We start from the raw sequence: 20993 nt of genomic DNA, 5'->3' as shown, positions 1-20993 counted from the left end.
GGACATGGACACGGACAGGGACACGGACAGGACACGGACAGGGGCACAGACAGGGACATGGACACGGACAGGGACACGGACAGGACACGGACAGGGGCACAGACAGGGACATGGACACGGACAGGGACACGGACTGGGGCACGGACACGGACAGGGGCACGGACAGGGACATGGACACGGACAGGACACGGACAGGGGCATGGACACGGACACGGACAGGACACGGACAGGGGCACGGACACGGACAGGGGCACGGACAGGGACAGGGGCACGAACAGGACACGGACAGGGGCACGAACAGGGACAGGGGCACGAACAGGGGCACGGACACGGACAGGGGCACGAACAGGGGCACGGACACGGACAGGGGCACGGACAGGGGCACGGACACGCACAGGGGCACCGACAGGGGCACGGACACGGACACGGAAAGGGGCTCGGACAGGACACAGACACGGACAGGGGCACGAACAGGGACAGGGGCACGGGCACGGACAGGACAGGGACAGGGACAGGGGCACGGACACGGACACGGACAGGGGCACGAACAGGGACAGGGGCACGGGCACGGACAGGACACGGACACGGCCGGAGCGCGGTCCAGGCTCACAGCCCCGTGGAATTCCTGGAGCCGGGAGGGCCCCGCAGGGACCGCCCATCCATCCCCCAACCCTGCCGGACCCCGCAGCAGTCCCGGCCCGGCCCTCGGAGCGCCGTCCAGCGGCCATGGCAGGGCTGGGCGGGATCAGTGCGGGCACTGCGGGCACTGATGGCAACTCGGGGACTGTCCAAGGCCAGGCTGGACAGGGCTTGGATCAACCTGGGCTATGGAAGGTGTCCCTGCCCATGGCAGGGGTGGCACTGGATGTTCTTTAAGGTCCCTCCCAGCCCAAACCAGTCTGGGATTCTGGATTTTCCTGATCTATTTGGGACTGATCTGATAAACCTCTGGAGCAGAGCAGGGGCGCTGCCTCCTGAGCGATGGGGGCAGGTGGGTTATCCCGGTGCTGGGGCATCTGGAGGAGACAAACATGAAATCCAGGGATGAATCCTGCCTTCCTCAGCCCCGTCCCGGGCACCAGCATGCCCACGGCAGGGAGCTGTGCCCGGGGGTGCAGGGCTGGGCAGGGAATCAGGCACAGGAGGCTGGTGGGAGCAGCCCCCCATTGCCCCTTCACCTGCGGGGTTTGGGGGCACCCAGGCACTCAGCAATAGGACAAGGGGGCACGATGGGCTCAAGCTCTGCCAGGGGAAATTGAAGTTGGAGAGCAGAAAGAAATTCTTTGCAGAGAGAGTGCTCAGGGATTGGAATGGGCTGCCCAGAGAGGGGGTGGATTCCCCATCCCTGGAGGTTTTTCAGCTGAGCTTGGCCGTGGTACTGAGTGCCATGATCTGGTAAAGGGACTGGAGTTGGACCAAGGGTTGGACTTGATGATCTCAGAGGTCTTTTCCAACCCAATCCATTCTATGATTCTATGAATGTGGCACTGAGAATCCACCACATCTTGATCCAACCCTTGATCCACATCTTGATCCAACCCCACTGTGATCACCAGCCCAGGGCACAGAGTGCACAGAGTGCCCTGGGCTGGTGATCACAGTGGGGTTGGATCAAGGGCTGGACTTGATGATCTCGGCGGTTTATTCCAACCCAATCCATTCTATGATTCTGTGATTTGATAAAAATGAATGTTTTTGGGTCAGCACAGCCAGATTTCAGGCTCTGTGGCCCCCAGGGCACCAGGGCAGTGACCCACATTTCAGCAGGGAGCAAAGGACACAAGTGGATCTTCTCAGAAACCACGAAGCCATCAGGCAGCCCAAACTCCTCCATCCACACCTCCTCCAGCCTGGCCTTGCTCCAGAGGGCCTGGCAAATCCCCTCAAGCTCAGTGCCAAGGGGCAGAGCTGCTGCTCCACTGAACATTCCAGACAGCAGGACCAGGGTGGGAAGCAGATGGGATTCACAGCTCCTTTTGGATGGCCTTGACCCTGACCTGCACTTGGGGTCTTACAAGGAGACTTCCCACTTCCCAAGATCCATCTTTGGAATGTTTTACCTGTTTGACTTGCAGGTGTTTCAACAGCAGCAGGGCAGGCAGGAGACTGGCCCTGGGAGAGCAGCAGTTTGGTGATAAATCACGTGCAAACAGGTGATTTCTGGAGGTGCCACTGCCAACACAACGTACATTGGTGCTTCACAGCCAGCAGGAGCCATTCCCAGGGCAGGACTGGGAGGCACAGCCCAAGTTGTGCTCCTGGATCAACCTGGAGCAGCCTCAGAGTGGCTCAGGCTGGAAGGGAGCACTGAAGGGCAGCCAGTGCCACCTCCCTGCTCAACAGGGTGCCCTGGAGCAGCCCCTCAGGGTTCTGTCCTGGTGGGTTTGGAGTATCCCCAGGGACAGACTCCACAGCCTCCCTGGGCACCTGCTCCAGGCCTGAGCACCTCCACAGGGAAGTTCTTCCTCATGTTCAGGATCACCAAGGTTCAGTTTCCCCAAAGCAGCTCCCCAGGGCTCTGCATCCCCTGCAGCTCCTGAGGAACTGCAGTGCCTCCTACCCCTGGGAACATCAGCTGGGCATCCTTCAGGAACAGCCTCTGCTCCAGGGGCTGCTCCTCTCCTGCCCTCCAGCCTGGGATGGGGCTCATCTGGGGCCCTGAGGCTGCAGCTCCCTCAGCACCTGGTGTGTCTGACACAGCACCAACACCCTGTGCTGCCCCAGCACCAACACTCTGTGCTGCCCCAGCACCAACACCCTGTGCTGCCCCAGCACCAACACCCTGTGCTGCCCCAGCACCAACACTCTGTGCTGCCCCAGCACCAACACTCTGTGCTGCCCCAGCACCAACACCCTGTGCTGCCCCAGCACCAACACTCTGTGCTGCCCCAGCACCAACACCCTGTGCTGCCCCAGCACCTTCCTGCAGGTCCTGGGCAACGATCCAGAGCCAGAAAACACACTGGAGCAGCCCAGACAGTGCCAGACCACCCTCTCTCCCTCCCACACACCCTGCAGGTGGTGCCAGAGCTGTTGTTTGCTCCTCCTGCCACACACACCTCTGTAAGTCCTGCTCCAGACAGGATGGTCTCTGGGCCTGTAAGTTCCCTGGAGGAGTAACTGGGAGTTATTCGCAAAACTGAGGAGACAGTGGCAAGAAAAAGTTGATCATCAAGTGCTGTCACCACTTTGCAGGGCAGGAAAAGACCCTGTGGAATGTTCTGAGATCAAGGAACATACAACTCAGCCTCTTGGGGAAGAATTTCACCCCCTTTTAAGGGTAAAAGTGGACCTAAATGAGGATTCATTGCTGGGGTTTTCCCATTAGGGCTGAAGGAAACTGCAAACATGAGGAGCTGGTAATGGAGCTGTGACAGCCACAGCCCTTTCAGGGTAATTTCACAACTCTAAGAGCTTTTCCCAGACCCAAAGAGCACAGGGTTCATTTATAGAATGTCTGTGCCAGAGGGAAACACCAACACTTCAGTGGTTTTCTTTCAGGGAACACACCAGGACCTGAGTGCACAGAGAGGGGCTGGAGCTGCTCCCCCAGTACCACCAGTCAAGAACTGGGAAACAAGAAACACGAGCCTGGGCCCTTTACAGCACAGGACTCCCTCCATTCAAGCCTCTCTTGATGAAGCACAAAATAAATTCAGCTCAAGGAATCAAAATGTTTGTTCTTGTCTTGATCAACAGGAAGAAAAATCCCCAACTTCCTCTGCTCCAAGGCAGGGGCAGATTTGAGGAAAAATATCCAACCTGCTGCACCAACAGAACCCTCCCCAACAGCACCTGAGCCAGAGGCTCCTCCTGGCAGTGCTGGGGGAGGGCAAGGTGGGCACTGCCAGGCTCGTGGAACCCTCTCCTGGCTCCCGAGGCCACTGGGAATGTTGACTGTAGTCATTCCTTGGATTCACTTCTGACAGGCACCAGTCAGAGCCCTCCCAGCCAGGCATGTGCAGCTACCCCAGCACAGGGTTCATGGAATGTCCTGGGCTGGAAGGGACCCACCAGGACCATCCAATCCAACCCCTGGCCCTGCACAGACACCCCAACAATCCCACCCTGTGCCCCAGAGCATCATCCAAACCCTCCTGGAGCTCTGGCAGCCTTGGGGCTGTGCCCACTGCCCTGGGGAGCCTGGTCAGTGCCCACCACCCTCTGGGGGAAGAGCTTTGTCCTGATCCCCAGCCTAAAACCTCCCAGTGCAGCTCCACCTGTTCAGTGTGAGACAGTGATGAATCAAACCAGCAACACACTTTGCAGACAACTGGGTCTTTTATTTGTATTTAAAGTGCTACAAAAAACTGAAGGAGCCTTCAAGTGGCAACTTCCTTTTCTGCAGTCTTAGCTCTGTTGGAAGAATGAAACAGGTCATTAGTGAGGTCATTTAGTAACTAAATCTGATAGAGCAAATAGTCAGAGACGGCACTCACAGCGGGGCACTCAATGGCACCACTGTTGATGTCGTCGATGATGTCGTGGGGGTGTCTGCCATCGATGCTGCAGCCCACGGACTGGGCAGTGCCAAGGATCTCCTTGATGGTCCCTGCAGCACAACACACAGCTCGTCAGTGCTCCAGCACAGCAAAGCACCTCAGGAACTTAACTTGGAGCAACCTGGGCTAGTGGAAGGTGTCCCTGCCCATGAGATGAACTTTAAAGGTCAATTCCAACCCAGACCAGCCTGGGATTCTCCAGTTCAGGACACAGAGAACTCCTCACACCCCTCAGCTGTCCCTCCCTCCGGGGTTTGCAGGCTGGAGCTCACCAGGAGACAGCAAGTCACTTATCCAGCTCTCATGTCCTGGTTTCCCCAGGGAATGCACCAGAAAGCACCACCTGCACTCCCACCCTCCCCAGGGGCTGGGGCTGCAGCACAGGCTGTTTCACCGTGCTCAGCACACACAGCTCTGGGGGCTCCCAGCGCTGGGGCAGAACCTGGCCCAGACACACCAGCAGAGTGAGGGAGCCCCCAAACCCCTGGGTCAGGGTGAGGGAGCCCCCAAACCCCTGGGGCAGGGTGAGGGAGCACCCAAACCCCTGGGCAGGGTGAGGGAGCCCCCAAACCCCTGGGGCAGGGTGAGGGAGCACCCAAACCCCTGGGGCAGAGTGAGGGAGCACCCAAACCCCTGGGGCAGGGTGAGGGTCAGCCAAACCCCTGGGGCAGGGTGAGGGGCAGCCAAACCCCTGGGTCAGGGTGAGGGAGCCCCCAAACACCTGGGGGCAGGGTGGGTGAGGGAGCCCCCAAACACCTGGGGGCAGGGTGGGTGAGGGAGCCCCCAAACCCCTGGGGCAGGGTGAGGGAGCACCTCAAACCCCTGGGGCAGGGTGAGGGAGCCCCCAAACCCCTGGGGCAGGGTGAGGGAGCCCCCAAACCTCTGGGGCAGGGTGAGGGAGTCCCCAAACCCCTGGGGCAGGGTGAGGGAGCCCCCCCAAACCCCTGGAGCAGGGTGAGGGAGCCCCCAAACCCCTGGGGCAGGCTGAGGGAGCCCCCAAACCCCTGGAGCAGGGTGAGGGAGCACCCAAACCCCTGGGGCAGGCTGAGGGAGCCCCCAAACTCCTGGAGCAGGCTGAGGGAGCACCCAAACACCTGGGGGAGGCTGAGGGAGCCCCCAAACCCCTGGGCAGGGTGAGGGGAGCACCCAAACCCCTGGGGCAGGGTGAGGGAGCCCCCAAACCCCTGGGGCAGGGTGAGGGAGCCCCCAAACCCCTGGGGCAGGGTGAGGGAGCCCCCAAACCCCTGGGGCAGGGTGAGGGAGCACCTCAAACACCTGGGGCAGGGTGGGTGAGGGAGCCCCCAAACCCCTGGGGCAGGGTGGGTGAGGGAGCACCTCAAACACCTGGGGCAGGGTGGGTGAGGGAGCCCCCAAACCCCTGGGGCAGGGTGAGGGAGCACCACATACACCTGGAGCAGGCTGAGGGAGCCCCCAAACCCCTGGGGCAGGGTAAGGGAGCCCCCAAACCCCTGGGGCAGGGTGAGGGAGCCCCCCCAAATCCCTGGGGCAGGGTGAGGGAGCCCCCAAACCCCTGGGGCAGGGTGAGGAAGCACCCAAACCCCTGGGGCAGGGTGAGGAAGCACCCAAACCCCTGGGGCAGGGTAAGGGAGCCCCCCAAACACCTGGGGCAGGGTGAGGAAGCACCCAAACCCCTGGGGCAGGGTGAGGAAGCACCCAAACCCCTGGGGCAGGGTGAGGAAGCCCCCAAACCCCTGGGGCAGGGTGAGGGAGCACCCTAAACACCTGGAGCAGGGTGAGGGAGCCCCCAAACCCCTGGAGCAGGGTGAGGGAGCCCCCAAACCCCTGGGGCAGGGTGAGGGAGCACCCAAACCCCTGGGGCAGGGTGGGTGAGGGAGCCCCCCCAAACCCCTGGGGCAGGGTGGGTGAGGGAGCCCCCCCAAACCCCTGGGGCAGGGTGGGTGAGGGAGCCCCCCCAAACCCCTGGGGCAGGGTGGGTGAGGGAGCCCCCCCAAACCCCTGGGGCAGGGTGAGGGAGCACCCCCTGTGTCCCAAGGCCAGGACTCACCCGAGAGCTCCCGTGCCAGGGACCTGTGGCGCATCTGCCGCGCGATGTTCACGATCTCATCGAAGGTGACGCTGCCACTGTGCTTAACTGAGAGGGAACAGCACAGCACTGAGGGCACCTGAGCTGGGGCACTGCCAGCTCCCCCTCCTCCCTCTGGGAGCTCCATTCCCAGCATCCTGAGCCCAGGCAAAGCTGGGAGCTCACAGCTCCAGCGGGGCTCTGCCATCAGCGCTCCTGCTCCCAGACTGTGGCACAAAGTCACCCACAACCACTGCCCAAGCTGGCATTTTCTGCCACCTCCCCTCTGGCTGTGCCAGGCCCCGAGGAACAGGACAAGTACAGGAGCAGGGGCCTGTTCTACCCCAGCTCTGATCAGAGAAGCTGTGGCTGCCCCATCCCTGGAATGTCCAAGGCCAGGCTGGACAGGACTTGGAGCACCCTGGGCTATGGGAGGTGTCCCTGCCCATGGCAGGGGGGGGACTGAATTATCTTTAAGGTCCCTTCCAGCCCAAGCCAGTCTGGGATTCCAAGATTCTGTGGTGATCTAAAAAAATGGGAGTCCAGCCCCACAGCACCTCTTTGGGCTGAATAATCCCAGCGGTGGTTGTGGGGATTGCCCTCTTTTAGCCCCAACACATTCAGAACCAAAGCCAGGTGAACACTTACTGTTCTTCTGCTTCTTCCTGTCACGAGGTGGCTCCTTCAGAGCTTTGATAATCAGAGCAGAGGCAGAAGGAACAACCTCTATCTAAACGGAAAGAGAGTAATTTCCCCCCCATCCTACACAGAATTCCATCACTACCAAAAATCCATGGAGCAGCCCACGAGCTCAGCAAAGCCAATTGCCAGAGCAGTGTGGGTTGGGGCAGTCCCCTCCCAGCCCAGTTCTCTGGGATGCAGGGCCCTGTTCCCAGGATTTCGGCACAGCTCTCCCCACGTGCAGGAGAGAGCTGCTTCCTGCCTGGGGCTTGCTCTCAGCTCACCACTGGAATGTACCAGCCACACAGATTGGGACAGGTACAGTGGCAGGTGGCTACTGGGTTAATTAGTTATCTCCATGTTACCTCCAATTATCTACTTTCTATTCCATGTGTTTTGTTTATTTTTATGTTGCTTAAAATAAGTTTTTTGGCTGGTTTTGCTGAAGGAACAATTTATCTGTGCAAGAAGCACCAAAAAGGTAACTGGATAAAAACTGAATTTTGGCACACGAAGGTCCCTTCCCATGGATCCTCCACACCCCCACCCACGTTTTAAGGTCTTCTCAGAAGACCCCCACACACTCCTTGTGTGGCACTCATTTTATCCACCTCGGAAGGATGAAGGGCTGAGTGGACCCTGCCGGGATTTGGGATGTGGGCCGGAGGCTGGAGCGGGCGGGCCCGGGGAGACTCCACCCGCACAGGCGGCCCGTCCCTCCCGGCGTGCGGTACCTGCGCTTGCCTGTTCTGGATCGTCAGCTTCACGGTGATCCGCAGCCCCTTCCAGTCGCCCGTGGCCTTGGCGATGTCATCGCCCACCTTCTTGGGGGACTGAGGGGCGACACACACACAGCTCGGCTCACACCGGAGCGTCCCAGCCTGCTCGGCGTGGGGGGATCGCCGGACACCTTCCTGAGCCACCGGCACCGCCCCAGCTCTGCCCGGGACACGCTTCCCAGTGCCCCTCCCGGGAACACGCTAATTCCCCATCCCAGACACGCTTCCCAGCCCCCCTCCCGGGAACACGCTAATTCCCCATCCCAGACACGCTTCCCAGTGCCCCTCCCGGGAACACGCTGAATTCCCCCCATCCCAGACACGCTTCCCAGCCCCCCTCCCGGGAACACGCTAATTCCCCATCCCAGACACGCTTCCCAGCCCCCCTCCCGGGAACACGCTAATTCCCCATCCCAGACACGCTTCCCAGTGCCCCTCCCGGGAACACGCTAATTCCCCATCCCAGACAGGCTTCCCAGCCCCCCTCCCGGGAACACGCTAATTCCCCATCCCAGACACGCTTCCCAGTGCCCCTCCCGGGAACACGCTGAATTCCCCCCATCCCAGAAACGACTCCCAGTCCCCCTCCCGGGAACACGCTGAATTCCCTACCCCAGTCCGCCTCCCAGGAACACGCTAATTCCCCATCCCAGACACGCTTCCCAGCCCCTCTCCCGGGAACACTCTGAATTCCCCATCCCAGACACGATTCCCAGCCCCCCTCCCGGGAACACGCTGAATTCCCCCCATCCCAGACACGCTTCCCAGTGCCCCTCCCGGGAACACGCTGAATTCCCCCCATCCCAGAAACGATTCCCAGTCCCCCTCCCAGGAACACGCTGAATTCCCTACCCCAGTCCCCCTCCCAGGAACACGCTAATTCCCCATCCCAGACAGGATTCCCAGCCCCCTCTCCCGGGAACACGCTGAATTCCTCATCCCAGACACCATTCCCAGTCCGCCTCCCGGGAACACGCTAATTCCCCATCCCAGACACGCTTCCCAGTGCCCCTCCCGGGAACACGCTAATTCCCCACCCCAGACACGCTTCCCAGTTCCCCTCCCGGGAACACGCTGAATTCCCCATCCCAGACACGCTTCCCAGCCCCCCTCCCGGGAACACTCTGAATTCCCTACCCCAGTCCGCCTCCCAGGAACACGCTAATTCCCCATCCCAGACACGATTCCCAGCCCCTCTCCCGGGAACACGCTAATTCCCCATCCCAAACACGATTCCCAGCCCCCCTCCCGCGAACACGCTGAATTCCCTACCCCAGTCCCCCTCCCGGGAACACGCTAATTCCCCATCCCAGACACGATTCCCAGCCCCTCTCCCGGGAATACGCTGAATTCCCCATCCCAGACACGATTCCCAGTCCCCCAACCCTCCGAACACGCTTATTCCCTCCTGGACACGCTTCGCAAACCCCAACCATCAGGAACACGCCTTTTTTTTCCCCACCCTGGACACGCTTCCCTCTTCCCCGCCCGAGAATAGAGTTATTCCCCCCTGGACACGCTTCCCAGTCCCCCAGTCTCTGGGATCACCCCTATTTCCCTATCCCGGACATGCTTTTCTGTCCCCTCCCGGGAACACACTTATTTACCCGCTCCAGACACGCTTCCCAGGCCCCCAACCCTCGGGAACAGTTACTTCCCCACCCAGGACATGCTTCCCAGTCCCACTCCAGGGAACACACGAACACACTTCCCAGCCCCTCATCCCTCGGGATCACTCCTATTTCCCCACCTCGGACACAATTCCCTCTCCTCCCCCGGGAACACAGTCCCTCCTGGACAAGCTTCCCAGTCCCCCAATCCCCGGAAACACTTCCCATTTTTCTTCCCCCCAGGACAAGTTTATTCTCCCCGGGATACGTTTCCCACTCCCCGGGACACGCTGCCCACCCCCCAGGTCTCCCTTTCCACTGCCCGGGACTTCCTATCCCCCAGGATTCGTTCCCCACCGCCCGGGACACGATTCCCACCGCCCGGGACACGCTCCCCACTCCCCGGGATTTGTTCCCACCCCCCGGGACACGATTCCAATCCCCCGGGATTCGTTCCCCATCCCCCGGGACGAGCTCCCCACCCCCTGGGACACGATTCCAACCCTCCGGGATTCGTTCCCCATCCCCCGGGACTCGCTCCCCACCCCCTGGGACACGATTCCAACCGCCCGGGATTCGTTCCCCACTCCCCGGGATTCGTTTCCCACCCCCCGGGATTCGTTTCCCACCCCCGGTACACGCTCCCCACTCCCCGGGACTCGCTCCCCACCCCGGCCACGCTCCCCCTGCCCCGGTACGTACCAGCCCCAGCGGCCCGATCTTGGGGGCGAGCGCGGAGGTGGCCCCGACCTCCCCTCCGGTGCAGCGCAGGTACACTGTGGGCACAGGCCGCGTCAGCCGCGCCCGGCCCGGCCCGGCCCGCCCCCGCCCGGAACATACCCACTTTGATCTCGTTCGGGTCGAACTTGGGCGGCATCGCGGCGGCGGGAGCCCGACAGAAGCCGATGGAGCCCGACGGAGGCCGATGGAGCCCGATGGAGGCCGATGGAGCCCGATGGAGGCCGACGGAGGCCGATGGAGCCCGATGCGGACCCGATGGAGCCCGATGGAGGCCGATGGAGCCCGATGGAGCCCGATGGAGCCCGATGGAGGCCGATGGAGCCCGATGGAGGCCGATGGAGCCCGATGGAGCCCGATGGAGGCCGATGCGGACCCGCGGCCTGAGGGGGCGGTGAAAGGAAGCGCGAGGCGCACGGGCCGAATATATACCCTCTGAGATCTCGCGAGAGCGCGGGGGTTGCGCGGCTGAGGGCGGTCCAGGCGGGAGAATGTACAGAGAGGAATAAAAATAATGATGTTTGTATTTAATAAACTGATACAGAGAGAGAGATACGTAAATATAGAGACAAATATAGAGTGGGTATAAGTAGAGATATAGAGAGATGGAGAGGGATGGATGGAGAGAGGGAGGGATGGATGGATGGATGGATGGATGGATGGATGGATGGATGGATGGATGGATGGGAGGGAGGGATGGATGGAGGGAGGGATAGAGGGATGGATGGAGGGAGGGATGGATGGAGGGAGGGATGGAGGGATGGATGGATGGGAGGGAGGGATGGATGGAGGGAGGGATGGATGGAGGGAGGGATGGATGGAGGGATGGATGGAGGGAGGGATGGATGGAGGGAGGGATGGATGGATGGATGGAAGGAGGGATGGATGGATGGAGGGAGGGATGCATGGAGGGAGGGATGGATGGATGGATGGATGGATGGATGGATGGATGGATGGATGGATCGATGGATGGATGGATGGATGGATGGATGGATGGATCGATGGATGGATGGAGGGATGGATGGAGGGAAGGAGGGATGGAGGGATGGAGGGAGGGATGGATGGATGGATGGATGGATGGATGGATGGATGGATGGATGGATGGGAGGGATGGATGGGAGGGATGGATGGATGGATGGAGGGATGGATGGAGGGAGGGATGGATGGATGGAGGGATGGATGGAGGGATGGATGGAGGGAGGGATGGAGGGATGGATGGAGGGATGGATGGATGGATGGAAGGATGGAGGGATGGATGGATGGATGGATGGATGGATGGATGGATGGGAGGGATGGATGGAGGGAGGGAGGGAGGGAGGGAGGGATGGATGGATGGAGGGAGGGATGGATGGATGGATGGATGGATGGATGGATGGATGGATGGATGGATGGATGGATGGGAGGGATGGATGGATGGAGGGAAGGAGGGAGGGAGGGATGGATGGATGGATGGATGGATGGATGGATGGATGGATGGATGGATGGATGGATACATACATACATACATACATACATATAGATGAGACAGATGGGCTGAGGCCAATGACAAGAGGCCCAATATAGCCCAGTGGCAGGTGCTGCCTTTGGGTCTCAACAGCCCCATAGGAGGCCCCAGGTGTGGGGCAGGTGGCTGTAAACCTGCCCAGTGAGTGTGTGACAGCTCCTGAATGTGACCCAGGTGTGCCCAGGTGGGCAAGGACACCGAGGGCACCTGGGCTGTGCCAGCCCTGGTGTGGCTGCACTACCAGGGCAAGGACTGTCCCCTGTGCTGGGGCCCCACCCCAACCCCTGGTTCAGTTCTGAGCCCTCATTGTTGCAAAATGTGGAATGTGTGAAAATTTCCTTAATAAACTCTGTTCTCCTGTGTCTGATCTTTGTGGCTTTCAAGCCTAATCAACGAGAAGGGAGATTTAATCAGTGAAACAGCAGCTCACGAGCTCTAAGTGATGTTCAGGTGTTAGAAAATCAAATTGCTCCTTGGTAGAACTGAATTGTTTAAGCTTTAGGGCTGGACATGCTCCAGTGACCTCAGGACTAGGGGAAGGTTGGCAAAGGATGTGCCACTGAGATTCCTGGGCCACGAGCACTTCTGGCAGAACTCCCAAGATAAGGAAGAAAGTAACAAACCCAAGGAATCAGCTCCCAGGGGCAGATCCCACCCACCCACCCAAGGAACACCCCAACCCAAAGGAGAAACACCTGCAATTGGACTAATTAGCATGAGAAGAGAGAGAAACCTTAACTATGAAAAGACAGAAAACTAATTAACAAGAGAACTGTGTGACTTGTGGCCAATGGAGAGATTCCTTTGTTTGCTAAAATGTGTAAATAGCACAAGGGTTTGATGGTTGGGCCTCTTGAGTGTGTAATTATTGCCTTGTGGCTCACGGGTCATGAACCCGATCTTTGGGGATAACAACAGCGACAACAACAAGGTCCTTCAGTGCTCCAGGCTGGGGAGAAAGGGGCTGGAAAGATGGAGAAGGGGCTGGAAAGATGGAAAAGGGGCTGGGGGTGCTGGTGACAGCAGCAGGACATGCACCCAGGTGTGCCCAGGTGTGCCCAGGTGTGCCCAGGTGGGCACGAGGCCAATGGCACCTGGTTTGTGCCAGCCCTGGTGTGGCAGCAGGGCCAGGGCAGGGACTGTCCCTGTGCTGGGCAGGGCTGGGGCACCTCCAGGGCTGGGACAGGTTTGGGCCACTTCGTTCAGGAAGGACATGGAGGGGCTGGAGGTGTCCAGGGAAGGGAATGGAGCTGGGAAGGGGCTGGAGCAGCAGCTGAGGGAGCTGGGGGGGCTCAGCCTGGAGCAAAGGAGGCTCAGGGGGGACCTTCTGGCTCTGCAATCCCTGCCAGGAGTGGGGAGCCGGGACAGGGGGTCGGGCTGTGCCCCAGGAACAGGGACAGGAGCAGAGGGCACGGCCTCAGGCTGGGCCAGGGCAGGGGCAGGGGGGACATCAGGAGGAATTTCTCCATGGAAAGGGTGGTCAGGCATTGGAAGGGGCTGCCCAGGGAGGGTTGGAGTGCCCAGCCCTGGAGGTGCCCGAGGCAGGACTGGCCGTGGCACTCAGTGCTCTGGACTGGGGGACAAGGTGGGCATCGGGCACAGGGTGGGCTCCAGGGGCTGGGAGGGCTTTGCCAAGGTGGGCAACTGGCACAGGGTGGGCTCCGTGGGCTGCGACTGGATTCCACAGTCTCAGAATGGATTCCACGGTCTCAGGATGCACTCCATGGTCTCAGGATGGGCTCCATGGTCTCAGGATGGATTCCATGGTCTCAGGATGGGCTCCATGGCCTCAGGATTCACTCCATGGTCTCAGGGTGCACTCCATGGTCTCAGGATGGGCTCCATGGTCTCAGGATGGGCTCCATGGTCTCAGGATGGGCTCCATGGTCTCAGGATGGGCTCCATGGTCTCAGGATGCACTCCATGGTCTCAGGATGGGCTCCATGGCCTCAGGATGGGCTCCATGGTCTCAGGATGGGCTCCATGGTCTCAGGATGGGCTCCATGGCCTCAGGATGGGCTCCATGGTCTCAGGATGGGCTCCATGGTCTCAGGATGGGCTCCATGGTCTCAGGATTCACTCCATGGTCTCAGGGTGCACTCCATGGTCTCAGGGTGCACTCCATGGTCTCAGGATGGGCTCCATGGTCTCAGGATGGGCTCCATGGTCTCAGGATGGGCTCCATGGTCTCAGGATGGGCTCCATGGTCTCAGGATGAGCTCCATGGTCTCAGGGCGGTTCGGTTCGGTCCTCCAGCCGCCTGGGGGCGCGCGAGAGCTGCGGCCGAGCCCGGCGGGCGGGGGGAGGCGCTCTGGCCGCTTGTCTCGCCTGTGCCCGCGGGGGGGGGGGGGCGGTCATGTGACCGGGCGGCGGCTCAAGATGGCGGCGGCGATGGGTGAGCGGGGCCGGGGGTGGGACAGACCCGGGCTGGGACCCTCGGGCGGCACTCCCGGAGGGGCACCGCGGGCACGGGGCACCGCAGCGCGCCAGTGCTGCTCGGCAGGGCCCGGGGACACCGGGGGGCGCGGTGTCCGCCCGCTGACACGCCTCTCCCCGGGTGTCGCGCCGGTGCCCGAGGGCCCCGGGCCGAAATGAGGGCAGGGCCTACTCGGCCCTTCGTCCTGCCGAGGCTCTGGGCCCTCCGCATTGCGGCTGATGAAAGGGCGAAGAAAAGCGGGGCCACGGGTGGCCCCTGGGAGGGGAATACCCTGAGGAGGAGGAGAAGGGCAGTGCCAAAGTGAGAAAGGGAGGGCTGGTGGCGCCGGGATTTGTGTCCGGCGGTGCCAGGAGGGCCCGGCAGGGTCGGGCTGTGGCAGGGGGGGCACAGCAGGGCTGGCAGCTTCAGCACGAACGGCAGAGGTGCTGCAGGACAGCGAGTTACAGAACTGTGCCTTGTGCCAGGGCTGCTCCTGGCACTGCTGGTGCTTGAAAACCTCCCTGTGAGACAGCCTGGAGGTGTCTGGGGACAGCCCCGTCCCCAAGGGCGGGCAGGACCTGCAGGAGCCCTGCCAGGCTCTGCCTCCCTGCTCTGCTGTGCCCTGGGGGTGTTTCCCACCCTAAATCACACCCCTGTGCCAGGGCTCTGCTGCTTTTGTGGTGCCACCATTAAAAATTGGGCCTTTTGGAGCCATTTTGCTGCTTTGTTTTGAGCACATTTGCTTCTAAAATTCGGGGTTTGGTCTGGATTTGGTGCCACCACCCAAAGAGCTGCAGCTGGGGGGCACCCAGTGGGTACTCCTGGGCCCTGTGGCTGCAGAGACCAGCCCTGGCTGCTGTGGGGCTGCAGGGTTTGGTGTCCCTGGGTGCTCACTGCCTGCTGGGTGGGTGCTGTTCCTCCAGGAACTCAATAAATAAAAATTAAATCATGTAAACCCCGTTTGATGCCCAAGGCCCTGCTGATTCCTGGCTGTTGAGTGGGTGCTGCTCTCACTCACACCTGGGGCTGGGCACAGACACTGCCTTTGCTCTCTGCAGGCTTGGCTTGCCTTTTTTAAGGCAAGTTTTGACATTTAAAAGCTGCTCAGTCCTTTTAAGAGGTCTCTGATCCTTCATCTTGTGATCCCTGATGAGATTCTTCTGTCAGTGCCTGCCCTTCAGCCTTCCTGGCCTTAGGGGGGTGAAAACTCCTGATTTCCCACTCTCTTAATGTGTGTCTGGAGTAGGGGAGGGAGAGGTGGGACAAGGAGGTGCAGGAATCCTCAGCCAGGAGTTGAACATGTTCAGCAGAGTCAGGGATGTCTTTCTGCAGGCACTTTGTCCTTTTTGTCATCTTTGAGTCTTTTATGACAAGTTTTGATCTGTTCAAAACAGAAGATCCTTCATCTTTTGACCCATAATGAGATTCTTCTCCTGTTCAGTGTCTGCCCTTCAGCCTTCATGTCTTTATCTGTTTTCTTGGATTGACACTCCTGATTTCCCACTCTCTTAATGTGTGTTTGGAGTAGAGGAGGGTGAGGTGGGACAGGAGTGCAGGAATCCTCAGCCAGGAGCTGAACTTGTTCAGCAGAGTCAGGGATGTCTTTCTGCAGGCACTTTGTCATCTTTAAATCTTTTTGTGGCAAGTTTTGACATTTAAAAGCTGCTCAAAACAGAAGAACCTTCATCTTTTGACCTCTGATAAGATTCTTCTCCTGTTCAGTGTCTGCCCTTCAGCCTTTATGTCTTTATCTGTTTTCTTGGATTGAAACTCCTGATTTCCCACTCTCTAATTTGTGTCTGGAGTAGAGAAGGGAAGGTGGGACAAGGAGGTGCAGGAATCCTCAGCCAGGAGCTGAACATGTTCAGCAGAGTCAGGGATGTCTTTCTGCAGGCACCTTGTCCTTTTTGTCATCTTTGAATCTTCTGTGGCAAATTTTGATCTGTTCAAAACAGAAGAACCTTCATCTTTTGACCTCTGATAAGATTCTTCTCCTGTTCAGTGTCTGCCCTTCAGCCTTCATGTCTTTATCTGTTTTCTTGGATTGACACTCCTGATTTCCCACTCTCTAATTTGTGTTTGGAGTAGAGAAAAGGGAGGTGGGACAAGGAGGTGCAGGAATGCTCAGCCAGGAGCTGAACATGTTCAGCAGAGTCAGGGATGTCTTTCTGAAGGCACTTTGTCATCTTTAAATCTTTTTGTGGCAAGTTTTGACATTAAAAGCTGCTCAAAACAGAAGAACCTTCATCTTTTGACCTCTGATGTTTCTTCTGTTCAGTGTCTGCCCTTCATCTTTTGTCCTCTGATAAGATTCTTCTCCTGTTCAGTGTCTGCCTTTCAGCCTTCATGTCTTTATATGTTTTCTTGGGTGAAAACTCCTGATTTCCCACTCTCCCCATGACTAAGGATGGGTGTCTGGAGTAGGGGAGGGAGAGGTGGGACAATGAGGTGCAGGAATGCTCAGCCAGGAGCTGAACTTGTTCAGCAGAGTCAGGGATGTCTTTCTGCAGGCACCTTGTCCTTTTTGTCATCTTTGTGGCAAGTTTTGATCTGTTCAAAACAGAAGATCCTTCATCTTTTGACCCCTAATGAGATTCTTCTCCTGTTCAGTGTCTGCCCTTCAGCCTTTATGTCTTTATCTGTTTTCTTGGGTGAAAACTCCTGATTTCCCACTCTCTATTTTGTGTTTGGAGTAGAGAAAAGGGAGGTGGGACAGGAGTGCAGGAATCCTCAGCCAGGAGCTGAACATGTTCAACAGAGTCAGGGATGTCTTTCTGCAGGCACCTTGTCCTTCTGCTTCTCACTTTTGGCTCTTCCCTGCCCTCCTGGGAGCAGCTGAGTGTGGGGAGCATTTCAGTGCTCTCAGCTGCTTCCAAAGGCAGGAATTGGGCTGGAGGAGAAGGAGTCCAGAGCTGGTGCAGTGGGTCCACTGTGGGTTGGAAAAGACCTCAGAGATCAAGTCCAACCCTTGATCCAACCCCACTGTGATCACCAGCCCAGGGCACAGAGTTGGAAAAGACCTCTGAGATCAGCAAGTCCAACCCTTGATCCAACCCCACTGTGATCACCAGCCCAGGGCACAGAGTTGGAAAAGACCTCTGAGATCAGCAAGTCCAACCCTTGATCCAACCCCACTGTGATCACCAGCCCAGGGCACTCCGTGCCCTGGGCTGGTGATCACAGTAGGGTTGGATCAAGATGTGGTGGATTCTCACTCAGTGCCCTGGGCTGGTGATCACAGTGGGGTTGGAGCAAGACATGGTGGATTTTCACTCAGTGCCACATCCACAGAATCACAGAATCAATTGGGTTGGAAAAGACCTCCGAGATCATCAAGTCCAACCCTTGGTCCAACTCCAGTCCCTTTACCAGATCATGGCACTCAGTGCCACGGCCAAGCTCAGCTGAAAACCCTCCAGGGATGGGGAATCCACCCCCTCTCTGGGCAGCCCATTCCAATCCCTGAGCACTCTCTCTGCAAAGAACTTTTTCTGATCTCCAACTTCAATTTCCCCTGGCAGAGCTTGAGCCCATCGTGCCCCCTTGTCCTGTTGCTGAGTGCCTGGGAGAAGAGACCAACCCCCAGCTGGCCAGAACTTCCCTTCAGGCAGTTCCAGACAGTGCTGAGGTCACCTCTGAGCCTCCTCTTCTCCAGACTTTACCTCCTTGTGTCTGCAGTGGATGTTCCAGGCTGGATTAGACTGAAGGGATGTTTTCCCTTTACTCAAATGATTTATCTCCACAGAGCTCTGGGTGGGTTTTGGCAGAGCTGTCCCTGCACAGGGAACAACCCTGGCTGATCTGTGGGTCCCTTTCCAGCAGAGTTTGAGGCCATTTGCAGACAGACCCCCAGCCCTTTGTGTGCCCCACAAGAGCCTTCCTGAATCCCCCCTGGCTCAGGTCCCTGGGGAAGCTCCTGCTCTCCTGCAGCCTGAAAGAGGAAAGAGACCAAAAAAAAAACCCAATATTTGTGAAATTTCTAATATTGCTTTGCAAAGTGTTGTTTGCAGGGCAGGGCCATGGACAGCATGAAGTGCTGAGTCACTTTGTTCTGGTACAAATTGTCTGGCAGTTATAGAAACCATCACGCCATGGGTTAGAATCCACACATTAAACTAAGCTGGACACTTCAATAGGATGAAATGGAAAAGATCCAAGATTGTGTGGAGTTAGAGCCAAGGTTTGACAGGTTTGACAGGTCATGTCACTGAACAAACAAAAGGCAGAAGTCCAACAGTGATGAAGATGCTTCAAGACCACCCTGAGGGATGAAGTCAGGAGAGCACCACCCAAATTCGAGGCCAAAAGGAAAGCTCTGCCCAAGATTCTGCCCAGTTGTTATGGGTTCACCAAGGTGGGCCTAGATTTGGGCTCTGAAGTCTGGACTAGGCCGAAGCTGTCAGCTGACCTGAGCTGGGCTGAGCCAACAGCTGACCTGAGCTGGGCTGAACCAACAGCTGACCTGAGCTGGGCTGAGCCAACAGCTGACCTGAGCTGGGCTGGGCTAACAGCTGAGCTGAGCTGGGCTGAGCCAACAGCTGACCTGAGCTGGGCTGAGCCAACAGCTGAGCTGAGCTGGGCTGAGCCAACAGCTGACCTGAGCTGGGCTGAGCCAACAGCTGACCTGAGCTGGGCTGAGCCGACAGCTGAGCTGAGCTGGGCTGAGCCGACAGCTGAGCTGAGCTGGGCTGAGCCGACAGCTGACCTGAGCTGGGCTGAGCCAACAGCTGACCTGAGCTGGGCTGAGCCAACAGCTGACCTCTTCTAGCCAGTAATTTTGTATTCCATACCACATTATGGCATCATCTCCAGGGCAGTAGGAACCAGTGTGGGAGTGGTCAAGGCAGTCACTTCTCAGCCTCCTCTTGGGAGGACACACGATGCTGCCCCAGGGGGGATGGAGAGGACCAGGCCCACCACTGGCTCACAGGGTACCTCAGGAAAGTAAATTGTGTTGTTCTGGGTCTCTCCTTTCTGCTTGGGTTTGTCTCCCTGGGGAATAAGCTTCTTCTTAAGTAATGTGTAGTTAGGACAGTAGAATTTGTGTGTTCGTTAAGAAGTTGAGGTGGGGAACTTGTTGTTGCAGACTTGTGTGAGTGAATATTTGTACTCTCTTCTAATTGTCTCTTTCTTTCTGTGAAAAATATATGTAGATTTAGTAAAAATGCAGTTTGAAGTGTTTTTTTTCCTTTCCCCTCTCTTTTCCTCCCTTTCCCTGGTGTTAGGAGGGAGGCTTTTCTCTCTGTGCTTGGGGGGGTTGGCAGTTGCTTATCTCAAACCAAGACACCAGTCATTAATATGCAAATTAGAAGGTGTTAACTATGAACTTATGACTATAAATGGCTCGTTTTACACAAACAACTTAGGCAAGATTTTGCCCAGTCTGAGCTGGCTGTGGCCCAACGTTGTCAATAAATACTTTGCTGTTATTGGAACACAAAACTCTCTCTCAGCACTTATTTTTGTGGTGTTTTCACTCAGCACAGCCCCAGCTCAGGCCCTTTCTGCAGTGCCCATTTTTCACCCCCTGCTCTGATGCAGCCTCAGATAAACTCCTTTTTCTTTTCCCACCATCCCAATTGGTCTCCCCATTCCTTGTCCAGCCTCAGCTTTGTGCCCTTCCCTCAAATCTGCCAACAACTCCCCTTTTCTCCTGTGCTGGCTCAGTCCTGTCCCAGAGCTGCCTGGGGGGGGTTTGTTCCCCCTCCACCCACCTGGTGCCCCCTGGCATCTTCCTGGGCCCACTGTCCTCTCTCAGCTTCTCTTCCCCTTCCCCTTGAACCAGCAGGAGTCTTTGCTCCCAGTCCTGGAGTCTGGCTTGAGGATGGAGCAGTGCCAGCCTGGGAGAAGCTCTGGGGTGCCCTGCAGTTCTGGTTTGTAGTCAGAATTTTGCTGAAGTTGGTTCTTTTAGCTTTGCAGACAGTTCTTAGACTGTTGGGAATGGATTTAGATTTATAAACCCATTAAAAATCTGACTTTAAGCCACTGTGTGTTTAGGCATAACCTTTTCATCCCCAAAGTGGGGAAAGTGTTCCTGGCTCAGTCTGCTGCAGCCTGGAAAGGAAAGGAGTCAAGTTTTTGTTATCTTAAGGTACTCCCCAAAGCTGAGAAGCAAAGTCCAGCTTGGGCATCCCAGTTGTGGTTCCACAATGTCCCAGGAAGGGGCTGGGCTGGGCTGTGTGGCACGTTGGGGTGGCTCTGCCATACCCAGCCCTCAGCAAGTTCCTGTTCTTTGAGCTGCATCAGGGGCTTGTTTATTCTCACCTGCCCTGGAAGGGGAAGGCACCATCTTGCTCTCAGGTTTTTTACATTTTTAGCCTGACTATTCTAGAAAATATTATAGTTCCTTATTATCACAGAATCCTAGAATGGATTGGGTTGGAAAAGACCTGAGAGATCATCAAGTCCAACCCTTGATCCAACCCTACTGTGATCACCAGCCCAGGGCACAGAGTGCCCTGGGCTGGTGATCACAGTGGGGTTGGATCAAGACATGGTGGATTCTCACTCAGTGCCACATCCATAGAATCACAGAATGGATTGGGTTGGAAAAGCCCTCTGAGATCATCAAGTCCAACCCTTGGTCCAACTCCAGTCCCTTTACCAGATCATGGCACTCAGTGCCACGGCCAAGCTCAGCTGAAAAACCTCCAGGGATGGGGAATCCACCCCCTCTCTGGGCAGCCCATTCCAATCCCTGAGCACTCTCTCTGCAAAGA

General features: G+C 57.8%; 2 protein-coding genes and 1 non-coding gene across 9 annotated transcripts in view; 1 reads left to right on the top strand and 2 right to left on the bottom strand.

Moving 5' to 3' along the window:
* Positions 1 to 4262: 4262 nt before the first annotated feature.
* Positions 4263 to 10764, bottom strand: RPL12 (ribosomal protein L12). The gene is made up of 7 exons (XM_071574594.1): positions 10457 to 10764; positions 10319 to 10392; positions 7962 to 8060; positions 7195 to 7276; positions 6529 to 6615; positions 4440 to 4552; positions 4263 to 4356 (listed from the first exon to the last, which is right to left on the bottom strand). The coding sequence occupies exons 1-7, from the start codon at positions 10491 to 10493 to the stop codon at positions 4351 to 4353; spliced, it is 498 nt and encodes a 165-aa protein (XP_071430695.1). The 5' UTR covers positions 10494 to 10764; the 3' UTR covers positions 4263 to 4350.
* Positions 7431 to 7558, bottom strand: LOC139681381 (small nucleolar RNA SNORA65). Its single transcript, XR_011699520.1, has one exon. It is a non-coding gene; the product is annotated as a small nucleolar RNA SNORA65 (small nucleolar RNA).
* Positions 10765 to 14199: 3435 nt separating the features above from the next.
* LRSAM1 (leucine rich repeat and sterile alpha motif containing 1) overlaps positions 14200 to 20993 on the top strand; it is a 42364-nt gene continuing 35570 nt past the window's right edge. For 3 of the 7 annotated variants that reach the window (XR_011699499.1, XM_071574570.1, XM_071574566.1), the window contains exon 1: positions 14200 to 14253. The gene's annotated coding sequence lies outside the window, so the exon portion shown is untranslated. Of the gene's footprint in view, positions 14254 to 18960; positions 19219 to 20062; positions 20148 to 20993 lie in introns of those variants that run through there. The other 4 variants (XM_071574569.1, XM_071574571.1, XM_071574567.1 and 1 more) reach the window with 4 other exon arrangements.

Source organism: Pithys albifrons, chromosome 20 (genome assembly GCF_047495875.1).
Source record: "Pithys albifrons albifrons isolate INPA30051 chromosome 20, PitAlb_v1, whole genome shotgun sequence".
Classification (NCBI taxonomy): Eukaryota; Metazoa; Chordata; class Aves; order Passeriformes; family Thamnophilidae; genus Pithys; species Pithys albifrons.
Note: the sequence above shows the minus strand (reverse complement) of the source record. Positions and strands in the feature narration are given on the sequence as shown.